Source organism: Berghia stephanieae, chromosome 14 (assembly GCF_034508935.2).
Source record: "Berghia stephanieae isolate SIO BIC M18660-M18661 chromosome 14, UCSD_Bste_1.3, whole genome shotgun sequence".
In the NCBI taxonomy this organism is placed as follows: Eukaryota; Metazoa; Mollusca; class Gastropoda; order Nudibranchia; family Aeolidiidae; genus Berghia; species Berghia stephanieae.
Genome location: NC_088373.1, coordinates 3,852,539 through 3,871,464, shown reverse-complemented (window position 1 = coordinate 3,871,464; position 18,926 = coordinate 3,852,539). Strand labels below are relative to the sequence as shown.

The following is an 18,926-nucleotide window of genomic DNA, read 5'->3' as shown; positions in this document are numbered from 1 at the left end:
ATATATGCTCTTTTTTTAAAAAAGGAATCTACATCTGTTCCCTATTTGAACCAATTGTCTTTTGTCTTACCTTTTCTTGCGTGCTTTGATTGCAGTTATGGAATTTCTTTTATGGTCCCATATTATTCCTTTTTACAGTCGTTGATCTGAGCTAAATGTGTCGCAAGCGCCGTAAAACCCTTAAAAACAAACAAACAAATAAACAATGCGTTAGGATATGTGAAGGTTACCGTGACCCCCCCCCCCCCAAATGTGCCCTCCGGATTAAAATATATCAAACAAATATGGTATATTGATATATAGATTTCACCATTCCCCACACTTTAGAAAAAAAACATCTGACAGGTTTTTCCAATGTCAAGATATATCTATATAGAGATGTTTAAAAAGTGGTCTATAGACTACTACTAAACTAAACTAAAGATATTAAGGAGCAGTTCCAGAACTGGAGGAAAAGTATGAGATGATATGGGTCAAAATTAAAATCAAAGGCTCCAGTACACTTTACATGTGCTCCTACTATCGACCCAATGCGGGTGATGAAGCTTGGAGCTATTAAAAAATTGTATGATGATGTATAATAATAAACACCATCATCAATGGCATCTTCAAAATATATAGGAGGAGATTTTAACTTCCCAGGTTGTGATTGGAAATCTAAAACATTAAAAGTATAAAGTAAAGACCCTTTTTTTCACAGCTACACAATGATTTTTTGAATATCTTAATCTTAGAAGACAATGCGCTCACTCAGCTGACAGAGGAACCAACTCGCATAGCGAACACTTTAGATTTATTGATCACCAATACTCTTCGACAGTCGTAACGTCACTTCCTTCCTAATGGCGCATGGTAACTTAGTAACACTGGCTCTAAACTATCGGAACAATGGCGGACGCCCGTATGAAATATTTTTTCCAGCGAGCATAAAAGCGTATCCAGAGGAAAAAAACTCCCCATAAATTTGATCATGTTTTGACTTTTACACATTCTGATCACAAGGCATATGAAAAGTTCTAGCCAGCATGAAAAATAAAAAGTACAGATTTTCTTTGTTTAGAACCAAGATGGCCGCCGTTGCCGGGCGGCGTGACATCAGACTATTGATCACCAATTATCTCAGTCATATAAACCATCATCCCAGGTATCTCAGACCATGATGCAATTATAGTTGAGGTTGACAAAAACCCGAAAAGGAATAATATACAGAAACAGAGATAAATCCCTCTTTACAGAAAAGCAAATTGGGAAGGCGAGTGGTCCAGACAAAATCCTAGCAAGAGTTTTGAAAGAGCTTACAGACTGGGTAGCACCCTGCCTCCGTTTGATTTTTTAGAGATCACTCGACACTGGTGAAGTCAGTCCCAGGGGATGGGAGAACAGCTATTGTAGTTTGCTCCCATTTATAAAATGAAGTGATTATTCCACCGTACGGTGCGATAATGCTATATATATATATATATATATATATATATATATATATATATATATATATATATATATATATTTATATATTTGATGTCATAAATGGATGACGCAAACTTACAACTTTTTACAGTGACGAAATTGGTTGATTTTGAGAGTGTTAGTGTCGTCGGTATGTATTTTATGATATCTGTGTGACTCAATGAACTTTCAAACTGACTTTAAATTATAAAAGGAAATCAAGTTATCTGTTTATCTATCTGTAAAAAATACATTTCTAATTTTCAAATCATTCAGTAGAGTTGTGCGCCGGATCATTCATTTTTTTAATTGACTGAAATAAGCACAATGTTCTCCACAATGCTATATTTTTTAAAGAAAGGATATATATATATATATATATATATATATAATATATATATATATATATCGGACCGTATCGTTAATCATTTTTAGATCACCAGAAATAGAAAGCGGAAGTAATCTGGCGGAAAAGTGATGTAATGGGGGCTTGAGACACAAAATGGCGATGGAGAAGAGACGAACTCGGTACTACACTGATAGTGTGCTCTAGGAATCTACACCTGTTCCCTATTTGAACTTACTTACTTACTTATCCGAACCAGCGACCACCTGAGCTCTAGCCCTTCGGTCGACCCTATTTGAACAAATTCCCCTTTGTCTTACTTATTCTCGGGTGTTTAATTGTACTTCTAGAACTTTTTACTGACGCCGATATGACCAAATTATGTGTTGCAAGCGCCATAAAACCCTTGAATACAAAAACAAAAACTCTCAGGTTATGTTGGCCTATGCTGAGGTCCGGAAGATTTCCAATTTTGTGGACATTAATGATTTATTATTATTATTATTATTATTATTATTATTATTATTATTATTATTATTATTATTATTATTATTATTATTATTATTATTATTATTATTATTATTATTATTATTATTATTATTATTATTGTTATTATTATTACGATGATGATGATGATGATGATGATGATGATGATGATGATGATGATGATCATTATGATTATGATGATGATCATTATGATTATGATTATGACCATTATTATTATTATTATTGTTGTTGTTGTTATTATTATTATTATTATTATATTATTATTATTATTATTATTATTATTATTATTATTATTATTATTATTGTTATTATTATTACTATTATTATTATTATTATTATTATATTATTATTATTATTATTATTATTATTATTATTATTATTATTATTATTATTATTATTATTATTATTATTATTATTATTATTATTATTATTATTATTATTATTATTATTATTATTATTATTATTTTAAAAAGAGATAATAGAGGGAATTAATATTATTATCTCTATTAGTTAATATCCAGATGAACAATAAAAACAAAAAAAAACCCCAAAAAAACAACAAAAAAACAAAATCAAACATGCTCTTTTATCTAGCGCAATATCAACTAAACGTGCTCAAAGTGCTTTACAAATGGTCCATGACCAACAGCAACACGTAACACTTAGAACGAGAAAACGTTTACGGCTAGGTATTCATATTACACCTGAGTACGGTGAGAGACTGTGAGTGAAGCGCCTTTCCCATGGACTCAACTATGCGTGGAGCGGAGCTCGAACCCAGGACCTTCCGATACGAAAACGATTGTCATACCACATGGCCCCATAATATTAGATAAGATTACATTTAGATACAGCAATCTCAAAAAAAAACACCTAATTCTCTAAAAATAAATGGATTGGGTCGTGATATAAAATGGAGTGGCGCAGGGTCGATTAATCTCTATATAACATCGCAACGTACCCCCGAATAAATTAATAATGAGAAAAAAAATCGCTCCGTACGGTCGAATAATGAAAAATATCGCATCGTACGGTCGAATAATGAAAAATATCGCTCCGTACGGTCGAATAATGAAAAATATCGCATCGTACGGTCGAATAATGAAAAATATCGCATCGTACGGTCGAATAATGAAAAATATCGCATGCGTACGGTCGAATGAATAATTATGAATAATAAATATCGCATCGTACGGTCGAATAATGAAAAATATCGCTCCGTACGGTCGAATAATGAAAAATATCGCTCCGTACGGTCGAATAATGAAAAATATCGCTCCGTACGGTCGAATAATGAAAAATATCGCATCGTACGGTCGTATAATGAGAAAAAAAGTATCCGACCATACGGCCGAATAATGAAAAATATCGCATCGTACGGTCGAATAATGGCAGCCTTTGAAGAATTATCTTTACCGTGATCGACAGTAACTTGTGATAAATTTTACCAATTTCTTTCATAAATATTCAATATCTAAATATAATTTGACGCGTGATCGATTATTTATGATTATGTGTCTCTTTTGCCGCATAACAATCACATTTTTATGGTTATTTTTATTTTAATCTATGATTTCCATTGGAAGATGAGCGGTCAAAGAATAGAAAGACTGGGTTTTACCACGTGCTTCCAGACCATTGTTTTCTCTATGTCAGGAGACTTTATCGTTCTACAGTGCTAGAATCGATTATTAGCTAAAAAAAAAAGTAATCAATAGAATAATAATGCAAAAGATATATGAGCTGAGTTCTGTCAAGGAAAGAGCAAAAGTAAGAAAGGGAGATAAGATAATAATAATAATAATAATAATAATAATAATAATAATAATAATAATAATAATAATAATAATAATAATAATAATAATGAAATTTATTTATATTGCGCCCACTCCTCTATACAATAAAGCTCTAGGCGCCTAACAATAACTTGAATCCATTCAAACGTCTCTCTCTCTCTCTCTCTCTCTCTCTCTCTCTCTCTCTCTCTCTCAATAACTCTATATCTATCTATCTATCTCACTCCCAGTCTCTCTCGCTCTCTAACTCTCTCTCTCTCTTTTCTCTCTCTCTCTCTCTCTCTCTCTCTCTCTCTCTCTCTCTCACACACACACAAACCTTCCACCATCCAACTATTTAATATATTTGAATTTGAAAATAAGTAATATATATAATATATTATATAATAAATATATAGTATATTATATATATATATATATATATATATATACATATCCTGTGATCATCGGATGCTCAAATAAAATAACTAATAAATTAAGAATTCTCGAAATAAATAAGTTTTTAAGTGTTTCCTGAAAGCGAGTTCAGTAGGGACGTCACGAAGAGATAAGGGGAGATTGTTCCAGACAGTAGGTGCAAAGTGACTAAAGGATCTTTTAGAGAGATCAAAGTTAACCATAGTTACAGTGAATGACATAATCAGTCAGATGGTGAAAAGGTTTGAACTGAGATATTGCCAAGTTTAGTTAGAAGGTCAATTTTTATCAGAAATGAGTTCTTGTCATAAATGATTAAACCAACCCTTTTTGTACATTTTCGGAAACTATCAAAGCTTAATTTCATTTCTAAATATTTTTTACAGCTAGTCAAGTTGAAAAAGTATGAAATCTGAGAAAAGTTGCTGGATAACTTTCCCATACATCTGACATCTTCATGAAAAATCATCCGATTTACTTCAAATAAAGATTAAAATGCTCTGGTGAGGATATTCTTTCAGAAAATGCAAAATTAAGTGTAAATCCAGAATTTTCACCTTCCGACTGATTATGTCATGCAATGACACGGGTGTGTCTTTTTTACGAAACCCGCCGAAACCCAGTCCCAGGTTCACTCCCCAATGGTGTACACTTCCCTGAGTTCTAGGTTCACTCCCTACTGCCACCTACTTCCCATAACTTTGTCGGGATTCGTCGGGTTTCGTCGGGTTTCGCAGGGTTTCGGCGGGTTTCGCGGGTTTCGTAAAAAAGACACACCGCAATGACTATGTCAAAGTACATCGCATTTGGCTCATACGATCAATATCAATGTTCAGGGACGGCGATGTTTTTCTTATCTCCCTTTCTCTCTTTTGCTTGTTCTTTGAGTGAACTTGGCTCATAATATATCTTTTGCATTATTATTCTAATGATTCCTCTCATACCTAATAATCAATAGTAGCACTGTAGAACATTTGTGGTGATATCTCTTATGGTGATTATAACATTTACCACTATCCGTTCATATATCTTTATTCATTTATTTAGTTAGTTATTTATTTAGTTATTTAGTTATTTATTTATATATTCATTTATGCATTTATCTATCTTATTCGTTTTTTAAAATATAGTCTTACATTTTATATTCTTTTTGATCTTATATAGCATCGCCTTTACATTATTATTTATTATTATTATTATTATTATTATTATTATTATTATTATTATTATTATTATTATTATTATTATTGTTATTATTATTATCATTATCATGCTTATTATATTATTATTATTATTATTATTATTATTATTATTATTATTATTATTATTATTATTATTATTATTATTATTTTTATTATTATTAACTGCGTTGGCTCTGTCTGAAAACAAATGTAATATCGCCTAAAAAACGTCATGCCTCGACGTGTTACGTGTTTGCTGTTGTTGGTCAGGGACCCTTTGTAAAGTGCTTTGAGCACGTTCAGTAGATATTGCGCTATATAAAAGCTCAAGCTTTTTTCTTCATTCGAAAACAAACTTTTTTTTTTCATCCAAAAACAAACTACTTTTTTCATTCAAAAACAAACTTTTTTTTTCATTTAAAAACAAACTTTTTTTTTCATTTAAAAACAAAGTTTTTTTTCTTTCAAAAGCAAAATAACAACATTGAGCTTATACAAATCAATGCTGAAACAAAGCCTGTCCTACAACATCAAAACTTGGTAGACACTATTATTTCGAGCAGAGACACAACTCTTTCAAAGACAAAGAATTTCAAAAGGGGCTTGCTTCTCCAACAAGTCTCGGAAAAAAACAAAAACAACTCAGAAGAATATCTTAACACGACGAAGAAATAAAACGAGAGTGGAAAACACAGAGATATCAAGTGATGCATAAAATCAAAGCACAGTCTATTGTAAATTATAAAAGTAAAATCGACAACGACATGAAAATATTCCAGCACCTCGATGGATGATTACTTCGAACAAGATACAGATGAAATATGCATTTGCATGTTTTCAGATACAATTACAATGTCAAAAAAAAAATCTACTCGCAGGGGCTGATGGGACAAGTTTTGAGTTTATCAACTAGATAACACTACGCGAACGTCTCATTCTTTCTTCAACTACCATGCTTCAACAACCGAGGAATACACACGCTACATATTCCTTTATGTTTTCAACGTTCCTTTTGCTGACAAAGGGTTTGTACCCAAAACATCCATTGTATCTCTACTTTTCCCGCCCGAAGTAATTTGTTAGCTATTGTAAACGGTCAATATTGTATTTAAATTATTGAACGCTCATTGTATTCTCGTGGTTATTTTCCATGGATAAGTAATGCTATATAGGGAAAAATAAAAGTGCCAAAAACGAACAGTTATGAAAAATTGCGTGAGTGGTTCTATAGCAGGTGTCATTTATATGGGTCTTAGCTACCTGCAGGGGTGTGGCTCTATTGGTTCCAATGGTGTCTGGCACCATATCCATGTTTTAAAAATGGATAACAGCATTAAAAAAAAATATAAAACTCAGAAATGGTATAGACCGCCTTTTATCAACAGTGCGAAACAGACTCCCTTTCAGTCACAACGTCTTCTATCCACGCTTCTACCCGATTCACACAATCTGTTGATGACTGTCAGCGACTGTGTACCATGGCTGAGCGAGTGACTGGATTTCCCTACTCAAACGATTGCAAGGAGCGGATTTTTTTTGGATCCATTTAAGTTTATTACTATTCGTGTTGCCATATTGAATACCTGAGAAAATGGCTCAAATTGTTACCATCTTCAAATAATATGATAAAAAATCAGCCTCAGGTGCCGAGAAATTTTTGCTCCAACTCTGTTGAACTGGGGAATAATAGCTAATGTTGGTCATTTACGTCATAATCATAGTATTGTAACTTCGACCATCTTTATTATTATCGAAATCACGATTATTAACAAGTTGATTTGTTTCTCTCTCTTTGTCGTGATTATTGTATATAATAATAATAATAATGATATAATAATAATAATAATAATAATAATAATAATAATAATAATAATAATAATAATAATAATAATAATAATAATAATAATAATAATAATAATAATAATAATAATAATAATAATAATAATAATAATAATAATAATAGTAATAATAATAATAATAATAATAATAATAATAATAATAATAATAATAATAGTAATAATAATAATAAATAATAATAATAATAATAATAATAATAATAATAATAATAATAATAATAATACACTTTTATACAGCGCTCATTCTCGTGTAAAACACAAGCTCTGGGCCCTTTACAATATAAATTATCAATTTTAAGTGAAAAAAAAATCATAGCCAAATCAAGGATTCATAGAGTCAATAAAAACAAATACAGTAAAAATATGTCTTGAGATTATTTTTAAAGGTAGGTAAAGACTTACACTCCCTCCGACCACGTGGTAGTTCATTCCAAATCTTGGGGCCGAAACAAGCAAACGATCTATCACTAAATTTTGTTCTTGATCTTTTTTCCGAAATTGTCGTTTGGTCATTACATGATCTTAAAGTGTAATTTTCAAATTTACACATGACCACGTGATCTGTGAGATATGCCGTGCTATACCAATCAAACACTTATGAACAAGACAGGCTGCTTTGTAATGTGTGCGCTTTTCAATGGGCAACCAGTGGAGAGAGGCCAACAAAGGGGTTGCATGATCCATTTTTTTTTGCCAAAAACTAATCTTGCTGCACTGTTTTGCAGTAGTTGTAATTGTTTAATAGAAGCCTGAGGCAAGTTGACAAGCAGGGAGTTACAATAATCTAGTTTCGAAAAAATGAGGGAAACAACCAATGTTTTTTATGTTCCAATTGCAATAGACTGACGGATCGAACTGATTTTCTTCAATTGAAAGTATAAAGATTTACAGAGAGCAGAAATGTGAGCTGACATTCTCATTTCTGAATCAAATTAGACACCCAAATTTTTCACAGTCTTTGAAACTTTGATCTTTTCACCCCCAATCAACACCTCAAGACCACCATTCACCTTCAACTGCCCTCTATTTCCCACAATCATCACTTCTGTTTTTTGACTCATTCATTTTCAACTTGTTTGCATCCATCCACTCTTTTACATCCTTCACAATTCTTCCACACGTTTCACAATATTTTCGAGATTTTTAGTTTTATCAGTAGCATAAAGTTGCGTATCATCTGCATAGAGATGATAGCGCAGCCCATGACCAGTGATGACATTAGATAATGGAGAAGTATACAAAACAAAAAGAATTGGACCCAAAACAGAGCCTTGAGGAACTCCAAAAGACAATGTATGTTGACGAGAAAGTTTATCTAAAATCATAACCTGTTGCTTTCTGCCATCTAAATAAGATTCAAACCACTGCAAGACATTCCCAGACAAGCCAAAAGTTATATTAAGTCGTTTAATGAGAATATCATGATCAATAGTATCAAACGCCACCGAAAGGTCTAACAATGTCAGAAGAGAAACAGAACCTTTATCTAAAACATCAAGCAAATCGCTCGCAACACAACACAGAGCAGTTTCTGTGCTGTGGTAAGAACGATAAGGTGACTGAAATTTTTCCCATAGATTGTTTTCATGGAGATGTTGTGAAAGACGTCTGAGTACAACTTTTTCAAGGATTTTAGAAAGAAATGGCAGATTTGAGACGGGACCGGAGTTACTAAGGTCATTTACATCGAGGTTTTGCTTTTGTATGAGAGGCTTTACAATTGCATGTTTATAGATATCTGGGACTTGTCCTGAGATAAGTGACTGATTTATAATATGAGTTATGCAAGGTAACAATTCAGGAAGACATAATTTCAAAATATTAGTTGGTAATGGATCTAAATCACATGACTTCGAGGAAGATGAACAAATTATTTTAGAAATCTCTTCTTCAGTTGTTTCTTTAAAACAAGAGAGTCCCTGTGAACCAGGAAAAGGGTGGAAATTTATATCTTCATTTTGCTCGAGGTCCAAATTGTTCTGAATTTTCGATATTTTTCCCGAAAAGAAATCTGAAAATGCATCCGGCTGTTTTTCTACCAGGATATTAGTGGATAGACGCATGCCATTTTCTTCCCCTAAAAGTTCCTTTGAAACAGAGAAAAATTCCTTAGTGTCCCTCACTGATGATAGTTTCGTGTTATAATAGTGTCTTTTGCTCTTTTGCTATATATATCAGCCGGTCAATCTCAAGGCAAGATTTTCTCTACGATGCCTCAGCATCCCTCTTTTCCTTTTTGGCAATTTTTCCACTCTGGTTAAACCACGGGGACGGTTTCCTGGGATTTATTCTAGTTGTCTTTGGCGCATGCCTGTCGATGACGTTGCGCAGTACGTCGTCCGTTTTCTGTGCTGATGGTATATCCATTCTTCCTAGTTCCTCTGACAGAATATTTTTGAAGGAACTAATGTCTATTCTTTTAGTATCCCTTGACACTATCTTGACTTTCTTTGCTTTCTCTTTGATTATTATTATTATTATTATTATTATTATTATTATTATTATTATTATTATTATTATTATTATATTATTATTATTATTATTATTATTATTATTATTATTATTATATAATTATTATTATTATTATTATTATTATTATTATTATTATTATTATTATTATTATTATTATTATTATTTATTATTATTATTATTATTATTATTATTATTATTATTATTATTATTATTATTATTATTATTGCTGCAAAAATTGATATGATGGAATGTGAACGAGTTAAGCCAAACATTTCTTGATAGTGATGCTATTTGCATGATCTTCGGGTGAATATACGTGTTTGACTTTGTGTGTGTGTGCGCGCGCGTTCATCACACACACACAGATAGGGAGAGAGAGAGAGGGAGAGAGAGAGAGAGAGGGGGGAAGAGGAAGAGAGAGAGAGAGAGAGAGAGAGAGAGAGAGAGAGAGAGAGAGAGAGAGAGGAGAGAGAGAGAGAGAGAGATGGGGGGGAAGAGGAGAGAGAGAGAGAGAGAGAGAGAGAGAGGAGAGAGAGGAGAGAGAGAGAGAGAGAGAGAGAGAGAGAGAGAGGAGAGAGAGGAGAGAGAGAGAGAGAGAATCGTGTATGGTGTCATGTTTGATTTCCGAAGTGGAATGGGGCTGTTTCATGACGTAACTATAGTACTCTTTTAGTAGGCCATGGGCTGTTTACATTCTTACGCTTTGTAAGTTTTGAAATTACCCTTTGTTCGATTGATGTCTGCATGTGTCGTGATTTCTATGAACAAACTATTGAAAAGATTTGCAGGGATATAAACATCACCATGCAAATTTGATTTAGAAGTATGTAAGTATTTTCTTTATTTTTTTCTTTCTTTTATATTTACAAATAGAGCATGTGTAAGTCATTTAGGTCTGACACCACTTTATACTGTAAGCATGCCACGCCGCTGGCTACCTGTATGCCAATTTTCATGCTTTCAATCCGAAAATAATAATAATAATAAATGGCATTTATATAGCGCTTTACCCCGTTGTCACAGGCTCTAAGCGCTTTACAGTGATATAAAACAAAACATATTACAGTGAGACAAGTGTGAAGGAAACGTGATACGAATTCAATTTAACAACAACAAAATATGAAAATAATATTGCAGAATTATGATGTAAAAAGATAAAACTTTAAGCGATATTTGTACGTTGTCAACGAATCCGAGCATCTCACGTGTGATGGGAGAGAGTTCCAAAAAGGGGGGGGGGGGGCGAAAATTGAAAAGATTGTTCACCTATTTTACGCAATGGCTTAGGTTTGACAAGGATTGATTGGTCATTGCTTGACCTCAAGTTTCTATTGGTGAAATATATGTTTAGAAGGTCTTTAATATAGGAGGGACTGTTCGTGCTCAGGGATTTGTAGACAACAGTACAAATCTTATAGGCAACTCTTTTTTCCACAGGAAGCCAATGTAACTCACGGAGAAAAAGAGTTGCTGACGGGTATTTTTTGTTATTGCGTACAATGAGCCTGGCTGCTTTATTTTGAGCAACCTGAAGTTTGCTAATTTTGTCTTTAGCTAAATTCGCCCAAAGGGAGTTACAATAGTCCAATTTAGATAAAACAAGGGAATTTATTAAAAGTTCTGCTATATGCTTCGGTATTAAATTACGAATTTTGCTTATTTTTTTTCATTTCTATGTACATAGATTGTATGGTGTTATTCACGTGGCTTGTCATGGAAAGATCTTTATCAATGATGACGCCAAGGTTTTTTTGCTTTATTTGAAAATTCTATTGTGCTATTTCCGAGAGTAATAGGTGATTTATTTGCCTGTTTAATGATACTCGGCCTTCCACACATTAAAATCTCAGTTTTACTATCATGTGCACGGTTTTAGCCTAATTCCCTATAATACAATGGACATGAAGAAAATATATGTATTTGCTCAGTTATTTCCTTATTTAACTATAGCTGTAATAGGGAAAATCTGAGACCTTAAACCGAAAAGTTATAGATGTTTTTTCATGGGTCTTGGTAACCTGTATTCAAATTTTCATGCTTTAAAATCCGAATTTGCACGGTTTTAGCCTAATTCCCCTAACTATACGCACCTTTCAATGGTAATTAGCGTTTTGACTTAGATAATTTTGCTCACATGCCATTTATATATATATATATATATATATATATATATATATATATATATAATATGTGTGTGTGTGTATGTGTGTGTGTGTGTGTGTGTGTGTGTGTGTGACGTCTGCGTATAGATGGTAATTGATGTTATATTTTCTTAGAATTTTAATGAGTGGCTGAGTATATAACGGAAAGAGGATATGTCCTAATACAGAACCTTGCGGAACTCCATATTTGAGGTTCATGGCCTCCGACATATCTTCTTTTACTCTCACTCTCTGTGTGTGACATGTCAGATAAGATTGAATCATCCAGTTTAAGGCATTCCCTTTAATTCCAAAACTGTTTTGAAATCGATCGACAAGGATTTTAAAGTCTATCGTGTCGAAGGCAGCAGATAAATCAAGAAGGACGAGAAGACAATTTTCCTGTTGTCCATATCAAGTAGCAAATCATCCGTTACCCTTAAATGTGACGATTCGGTACTGTGCCGTACTTTGTGTGCCGACTGGAATCAAAAGTTTTAAAGAACAGTTTCAACCTCTGAATCAATTTGTCTTAATTGAATCCATGTTGATGCCAAGAAGTGAATACATTGTTTTCTCCCCCCAAAAAAATCGTGCTAGTGATTATGAGTTCACGTCTCACTTTATCCCGAATAAAAATTTCTAGCTTAAAATCATTTGAAATACTGATTATAAACTCTGTATTGCAAATCAAAAATGAATGTTATTCATACAACTTTGTAAAATTGTATCTATGCAGGAACGTTTCACAGAGCATTAAAGATATTTAAAACCTATCAGCTCACGATTCGGTACCTTATCAGTTTCCATCTCGTAAAACTTCTTCCCCTAAAGCACCCAGCTGTATTGTATTGGAAAAAGCTAACATTCAGTGGCCCATGATGCTTCAATCAGGCAGCACTACATATTCTGACCATTTATCAAAGGGCTAACTATACCCTTAGTGAAAAGGAACAAACCAAAAACAGTTTTCAAAGCAGACTGTCTAATCAGACACGAGTTTTGAAACGAGTTTTGACACGAGGTTACGAGACTTCCCCCATATTATTACGGTGAGCGCAATCCAATCGAGCTCATTTGGCCACGAATAAGGGGAAAGATTGAGAGGAGGAAAAGCAAATTAACTCTTTCCGACGAGGCAATCAATGATGTAACAAGGTGATAATGGGAAAAGGAATACCCCAACCTTCGCAAACTGGAGGAAAAAGATATTTCATTGGATAGATTGGTGCCCCGAAATCTTTTCTTAGTCGTTCCATTTTTCTTTTCACCATCCTCGTCATCAAAATGTGATGATTGATGTTTCTAGTATTTCTTTTGTTGTTGTTGGGTTGTTATTGTTATTGTTGTTGTTGTTGCTGTTGTTGTTGTTGTTGTTGTTGTTGTTGTTGTTATTGAGGGATAGCTGACAAAAAGGAGAAAAACACCCGCCACACATTAAAAATCTGACTACAGTTATGAGGATTTAATGATGTGTTGTACTAATTGTTTTCCTGAACAGAATTATTATTATTGTTATTATTATTATTATTATTATTATTATTATTATTATTATTATTATTATTATTATTATTATTATTATTATTATTATTATTATTATTATCATTATCATTATTATTATTATCATTATATTATTATTATTATTATTATTATTATTATTATTATTATTATTATTATTGTTATTACTATCATTATTATTATGCGCTTCGTTGACGAGGACGACGTGTTTGTTGGTGTGTAGTGTTGGTGGTGTTGATGTGGTGGTTGTGATTGTAGTGGTGGTGGTGATGTAGTAGTAGTAGTAGTAGTAGTAGTAGTAGTAGTAGTAGTAGTAGTATTAGTAGTAGTAGTAGTAGTAGTAGTAGTAGTAGTAGTAGTAGTAGTAGTAGTAGTAGTAATGATGACTATAAGGATAATGATGATGATGATGATGTAATGATGGCGGCGGTTGCTGTAGTGTTGATAACGATGTGTTCGCTGTGGAAGTGGTTGTAATGATGTTGATGTGATGGTTATAGTAGTGGCGGTGGTGACGGTGATGAAGAGGAGGAGGATGTTGATGTAGGTGATGGTGGTGGTTGCTATTCTTTTTATAACGCTATGGGGGTAGCTGTGGTAGTAATGATGATGTGGTGGTGGCTGTAGTAGTAGAGGTAGTGTATTGATGGTAACGTTTATTATGAACAGGAGCACTGAAATATGAGTCATGAGCAACGGCGAGAGCGAGAGAGAGAGAGAGAGAGAGAGAGAGAGAGAGAGAGAGAGAGAGAGAGAGAGAGAGAGAGAGAGAGAGAGAGAGAGAGAGAGATTCCTAAAATATATTTAACTGTAAATAAAACTAAACAGGGATGGAACTATTCTCATTAAAGTAATCGGACAGATAAGTTGATAGATATCAAGATGTGAACGAACGATCAAGTCGGAGAGGTGGGGACGGGGAAAGTTTCATGGATTGGCAAAACAAACAACGATCTTGAAGAAAAAGTTGAAACATTCAAAATCTCAATTCTAAGTCACACAAAATGGTTCAATCATCCCTCCTTCTTAAACTAACACACGCTCATTCAACTTTAAGCCATTCGACAGCACGTCATTTTGAACAGAAAATACAGTGTTGTGTTCAGTGCGGGGACAAAACTAATTTTCAGAGATGGGAGAACGCTTCTACTACCGCGAATAAGCACTTCGTAAAAGTACAGTTAAAAGCATTTAAAATTATAATTTTATATTTAAGATATAAATCTTTATTACAATTTAGCTCATTTCTTAATTTAAATAGCATTTTTTAAAAATAAGTTACTAATATTCATGAATTATTACATTAAGATACAAGTTTTTTTTGATAGCTAATATAATCCTCTTTATAGAATGTTTGGGTTTTTAGAAAAAAATGTAAGCGTCTGGCCCCACATTCGGGCATTATCGATTATTTGAAGTTGAGAATCGCCATCTGATTGGCCACCCTATTGCCAGATTTATGTGCGCTCATCTAATCGTTTTTGATGGCCGATGGATCAAAATATTTGTCTCGATCTATGGTATTTTCCACAACATGGTAGTATAATAAGTAAGATAGATGAGTGCCTGTTTGTAATAGCCTTTATTTCTCTGCAAATATTGCGGGTTCTCCACTTGTGTTTTAAAAAACCAAGCATTAAAAAACATGATTTACAGTTATTTATTTTTATTTAATGAAATGACTTTTACCTCCACATCGATGAAAACGACATTACACTCATATTAAAACTGTATTGGGAGAAAACTAACGCAAATCAGAACAAATTGCACCTTAACAGAACAAGCAACATTCAAAAGAGAAGTTCGTTAGGGTTGTGTTCTCTCTTCTTCCTTTTTCAATTTACACACCGAGTTTATATTCCGAAATTAAAAATGCTCCTGGAATTGAGGTTGGAGGGACAATAATAAACAGCCTTCTCTATGCTGACGATAGAGTGATCTAGTGGGAAATGAAGAGGATCTTCAACACATTGAGATAATTGTTAATGAGGATAGGATAATGGGGCAGTGTGGCTCTGCAGTACGGTCTTTGCTCCGTACATGAAAGGTACCGAGTTCGATCACTCACCAAACGGGTCCCTAATCAAGCTTTTGAGCGCGGTGTCCGCAAGAGGTACCTGAAGATGAATACTTCGAAAACCGTGGCCACTGCATTTCACCTATGCAGTGGATGCACACCCGCAAACTGAACGTCCTCGTCGGAGACCAGCATATCGCATATGAGCCGAATCCTAAATACCCGCAGCCTTATCTATCGGGTGCATCTCGAAGGAGTTGTCGGAAGATAGAGAAACGCTGGCGGGATCAACTTGGGGTGCTAATTAACCGCTCCTTTGGACGTCCGCATTAAGCACTAAGCTATTCCGCTCCGGAGTATTGCGCTCCAGTGTGGGATAGAAGCAGGAACATTGAGATAGTATGTTAAACTTCGCAATTCGATTCACATAGTGTCAGAAACGCAGACAACTACGCCTGGAGAATGGCGCCCGATAATGGCAGAACTGGCTTAATAAGATCAAAGAGAGAGGGAATGAGGATACCTCTCTCAAGTCCATAATGGACGGTGCCCCCGTTTCAAGCCGAAATAAGTCCCGGCAACTTTTGTACGTAAATTCCCTGACTTCGGACAGAGATGCTTATACAAGATGGAAGACGGTTTTCACTTATTCAATTCTTCGGGGAGGGCGGGGGGGGGGGGCATATACTCCTCGAAACTGGGGGAGAAATTGCCAGGCATTTCTACCAGCAAGAGGAGACACTGGGTTGCAGCGAATCGGCTTCGGTCTAACGACGAAACCGATTCATCAGTGGGGACTTTTCACCTGTCCAATATGTACCTGTTGTGATGACGAACCCGAAATCACAGAGCATCTAACTGTGACGAAGCTTCCGGGTGGGCTTGCGACAGTGTTCGAGTGCGGTACGGAATTTGCTGATTGGGTCGATCGTCATAACATTGTAGTATGAGCACCATTAGAAGCTGCTGCTGCTGATTGGGTTGATCGTCATAACATAGTAGTGTGATCACCATTAGAAGTTGCTGCTGCTGCTGCCGGGTTGTGTGGCCTTGAGCAAGTCATCTAGCCTTTGCTCACTTTGCGGCGCTGCACTGCGGCGGACGCCTGGGTTATTCCAGTCTTCCCTTGGAATACATTCTCAAGAAAAAATTCGTCTTAGGGATGATTAAAGGGAATTCATTATTATAATTTATTATGACGAATATGTAAAATATTTAGACAATGTTCATTTCTAATATTTAAAAAATAATTTTTAAAAATCTTGAGCTTTTTATAGCGCGATATCCACTAAACGTACTGAAAGCACTTTACACGAGATCCTTAGTCAATAGCAGCACTTAACATAGAGGACACGACATGACAGATACAAAAGTTAGATGATTATGACATTAGACTTTTAATATTACAACCATTTTCTTATAAACATTTCATTATATCCCTTTCAATTTTTTTCCAGGACAAAGACAGACTAGAGAGAATTATAACCAACATGATGATCACAAAGGCTTTGGTTCTACCATTTGTTTTGTTCTCGGTTGCCAGATGCCAGGATTTTGTATCATCCAGATATGAAGAGGAAGGATTTATCTGTGATGTTTCGGAGAGAATGGAAAAAAAATGCTCATTTGAAGTAAAGAAAGTTCGGAGTATTTTTGAATGCCTAGCGTCGTGCGGGACGAACAACTTGTGCATAGGAGCAAGCCTGGATGGGAACGGAATGTGCATTAATCACAAAGAGTGCCCACTCATCTCTGGTTGTACAGATCAAAATAACGCTCACAAGTATGTAAGAAAAGTACTGTAAACATGGGGGTGTCTGGGACGAAGCGACACGATCTTGCAAATGTGCGTTTAGTTTTTTTGGAGATAGGTGTGAGAAGTGCCATAAAAAATGCCGAGATCTCATTCAAGCAGGCTTTATAAAAGGTTTTTACGATGTTTATCTTGACCCGGATCATGGAGGAGAAAGGCCAATTCCTGTTACTTGCTATATCAATCCAAGTACAGATTATTCCATGCTTGTAATACTTACCAACCGAGGAGAGATGTCTTTTAACAAGACGTGGGACGAATATGTCCATGGATTTTACTATGATGAAAACCACTTTTGGGCTGGACTGGATGCGTGGCACAGGTTTTCAAATAATGGATGCAATGAAATGGTCTTTGTATTTTGGAAAGATATCGACGCCGGCGAGAAAGTTTATATAGATTATTTTGATTTTCATGTTGCAGACGAGAATTCTCGATACAGTTTTACTTTCAACAGTTCAACAGAACACACAAACGTACCAGGAGCAACCTTTGGTGACTGTTTGGGGCCAATTCAAAACGTACCTTTTTCTACATGGGACGCCGATAATGATGGAGATCCAAATGAAAATTGTGCTAAAAGGGCTGGATCTGGTTGGTGGTATAATGGATGTGACAACCCTTGTAACGCCTTTGGGTTTGGATTCCAACACTGGCACGAAAAACCAAGTTATCAATTATTTTCTGTGCTTGGGTCGGATTTAAACCAATGGACTTCTGAACCCGGAATGTTTAAAATACAACTGTTATGTTAACTCATTACATCTCTAAGTCCTTATCTGGGGCATAAAACGAGAAGAAAGTAATTAATACTGCAACTTAGAGATTTGAAAAGAAAGTAATTTTGCGTAATTTTTAATAATAGCCTACTTTGATTAAGGTGCCCGAAATCCGATATCGGAAAAAAAAGTTGATCAGTTATAAAAATATCTCACTGAAACCAGTTTTTACATCCATTAAAATTTTTGGACAAACAAATGATTCATCATATCTATACTATCTATCTATACTATCATATCTATATGTGTAACATTTAAAGCTTACAGTCTGGGGGACGGACTTTAGTGAGAACTAGTCACCCAACTGGCGGCTTAGAAAAAATAACGAAAGGTCGTCTTCAACTTCATCAATTCTTACACCTCTCTCTCTCTGTGTCTCCTACACATACAAACACACACACACACATACACATACGTACACAAGCACATGCATACCCCCTTACTCCCCCATTTATCACCCCCTCCCTTCTCTTGTGTCTCTTCTTGCATCCACATCTAACACAATCTCCATACATTTATATTGTTTCCATAAATTTGATAAAATGTAATTTTTTTGTAACCTTACATTTCTGTGTTTTGTTGTTTGTCTCCTGACGAAGGCCTATGGTCGAAAAGTTATTTGTTTTGTCTTCTAATA

The 18,926-nt window shown here is 34.5% G+C and overlaps 1 protein-coding gene across 1 annotated transcript in view; it reads left to right on the top strand.

The window, feature by feature from the left end:
* Window positions 1-6,613: 6,613 nt before the first annotated feature.
* Window positions 6,614-18,926, top strand: part of LOC144959639 (angiopoietin-related protein 4-like) — a 13,972-nt gene continuing 1,659 nt past the window's right edge. Inside the window, exons 1-2 of the mRNA XM_078892296.1 lie at window positions 6,614-6,764; window positions 17,155-18,926. The exon at window positions 17,155-18,926 is cut by the window's right edge and continues 1,659 nt beyond it. Coding sequence (XP_078748422.1) covers window positions 17,714-18,265 — 552 coding nt within the window. The 5' untranslated portion in view covers window positions 6,614-6,764; window positions 17,155-17,713 and the 3' untranslated portion in view covers window positions 18,266-18,926. The remainder of the gene's footprint in view (window positions 6,765-17,154) is intronic.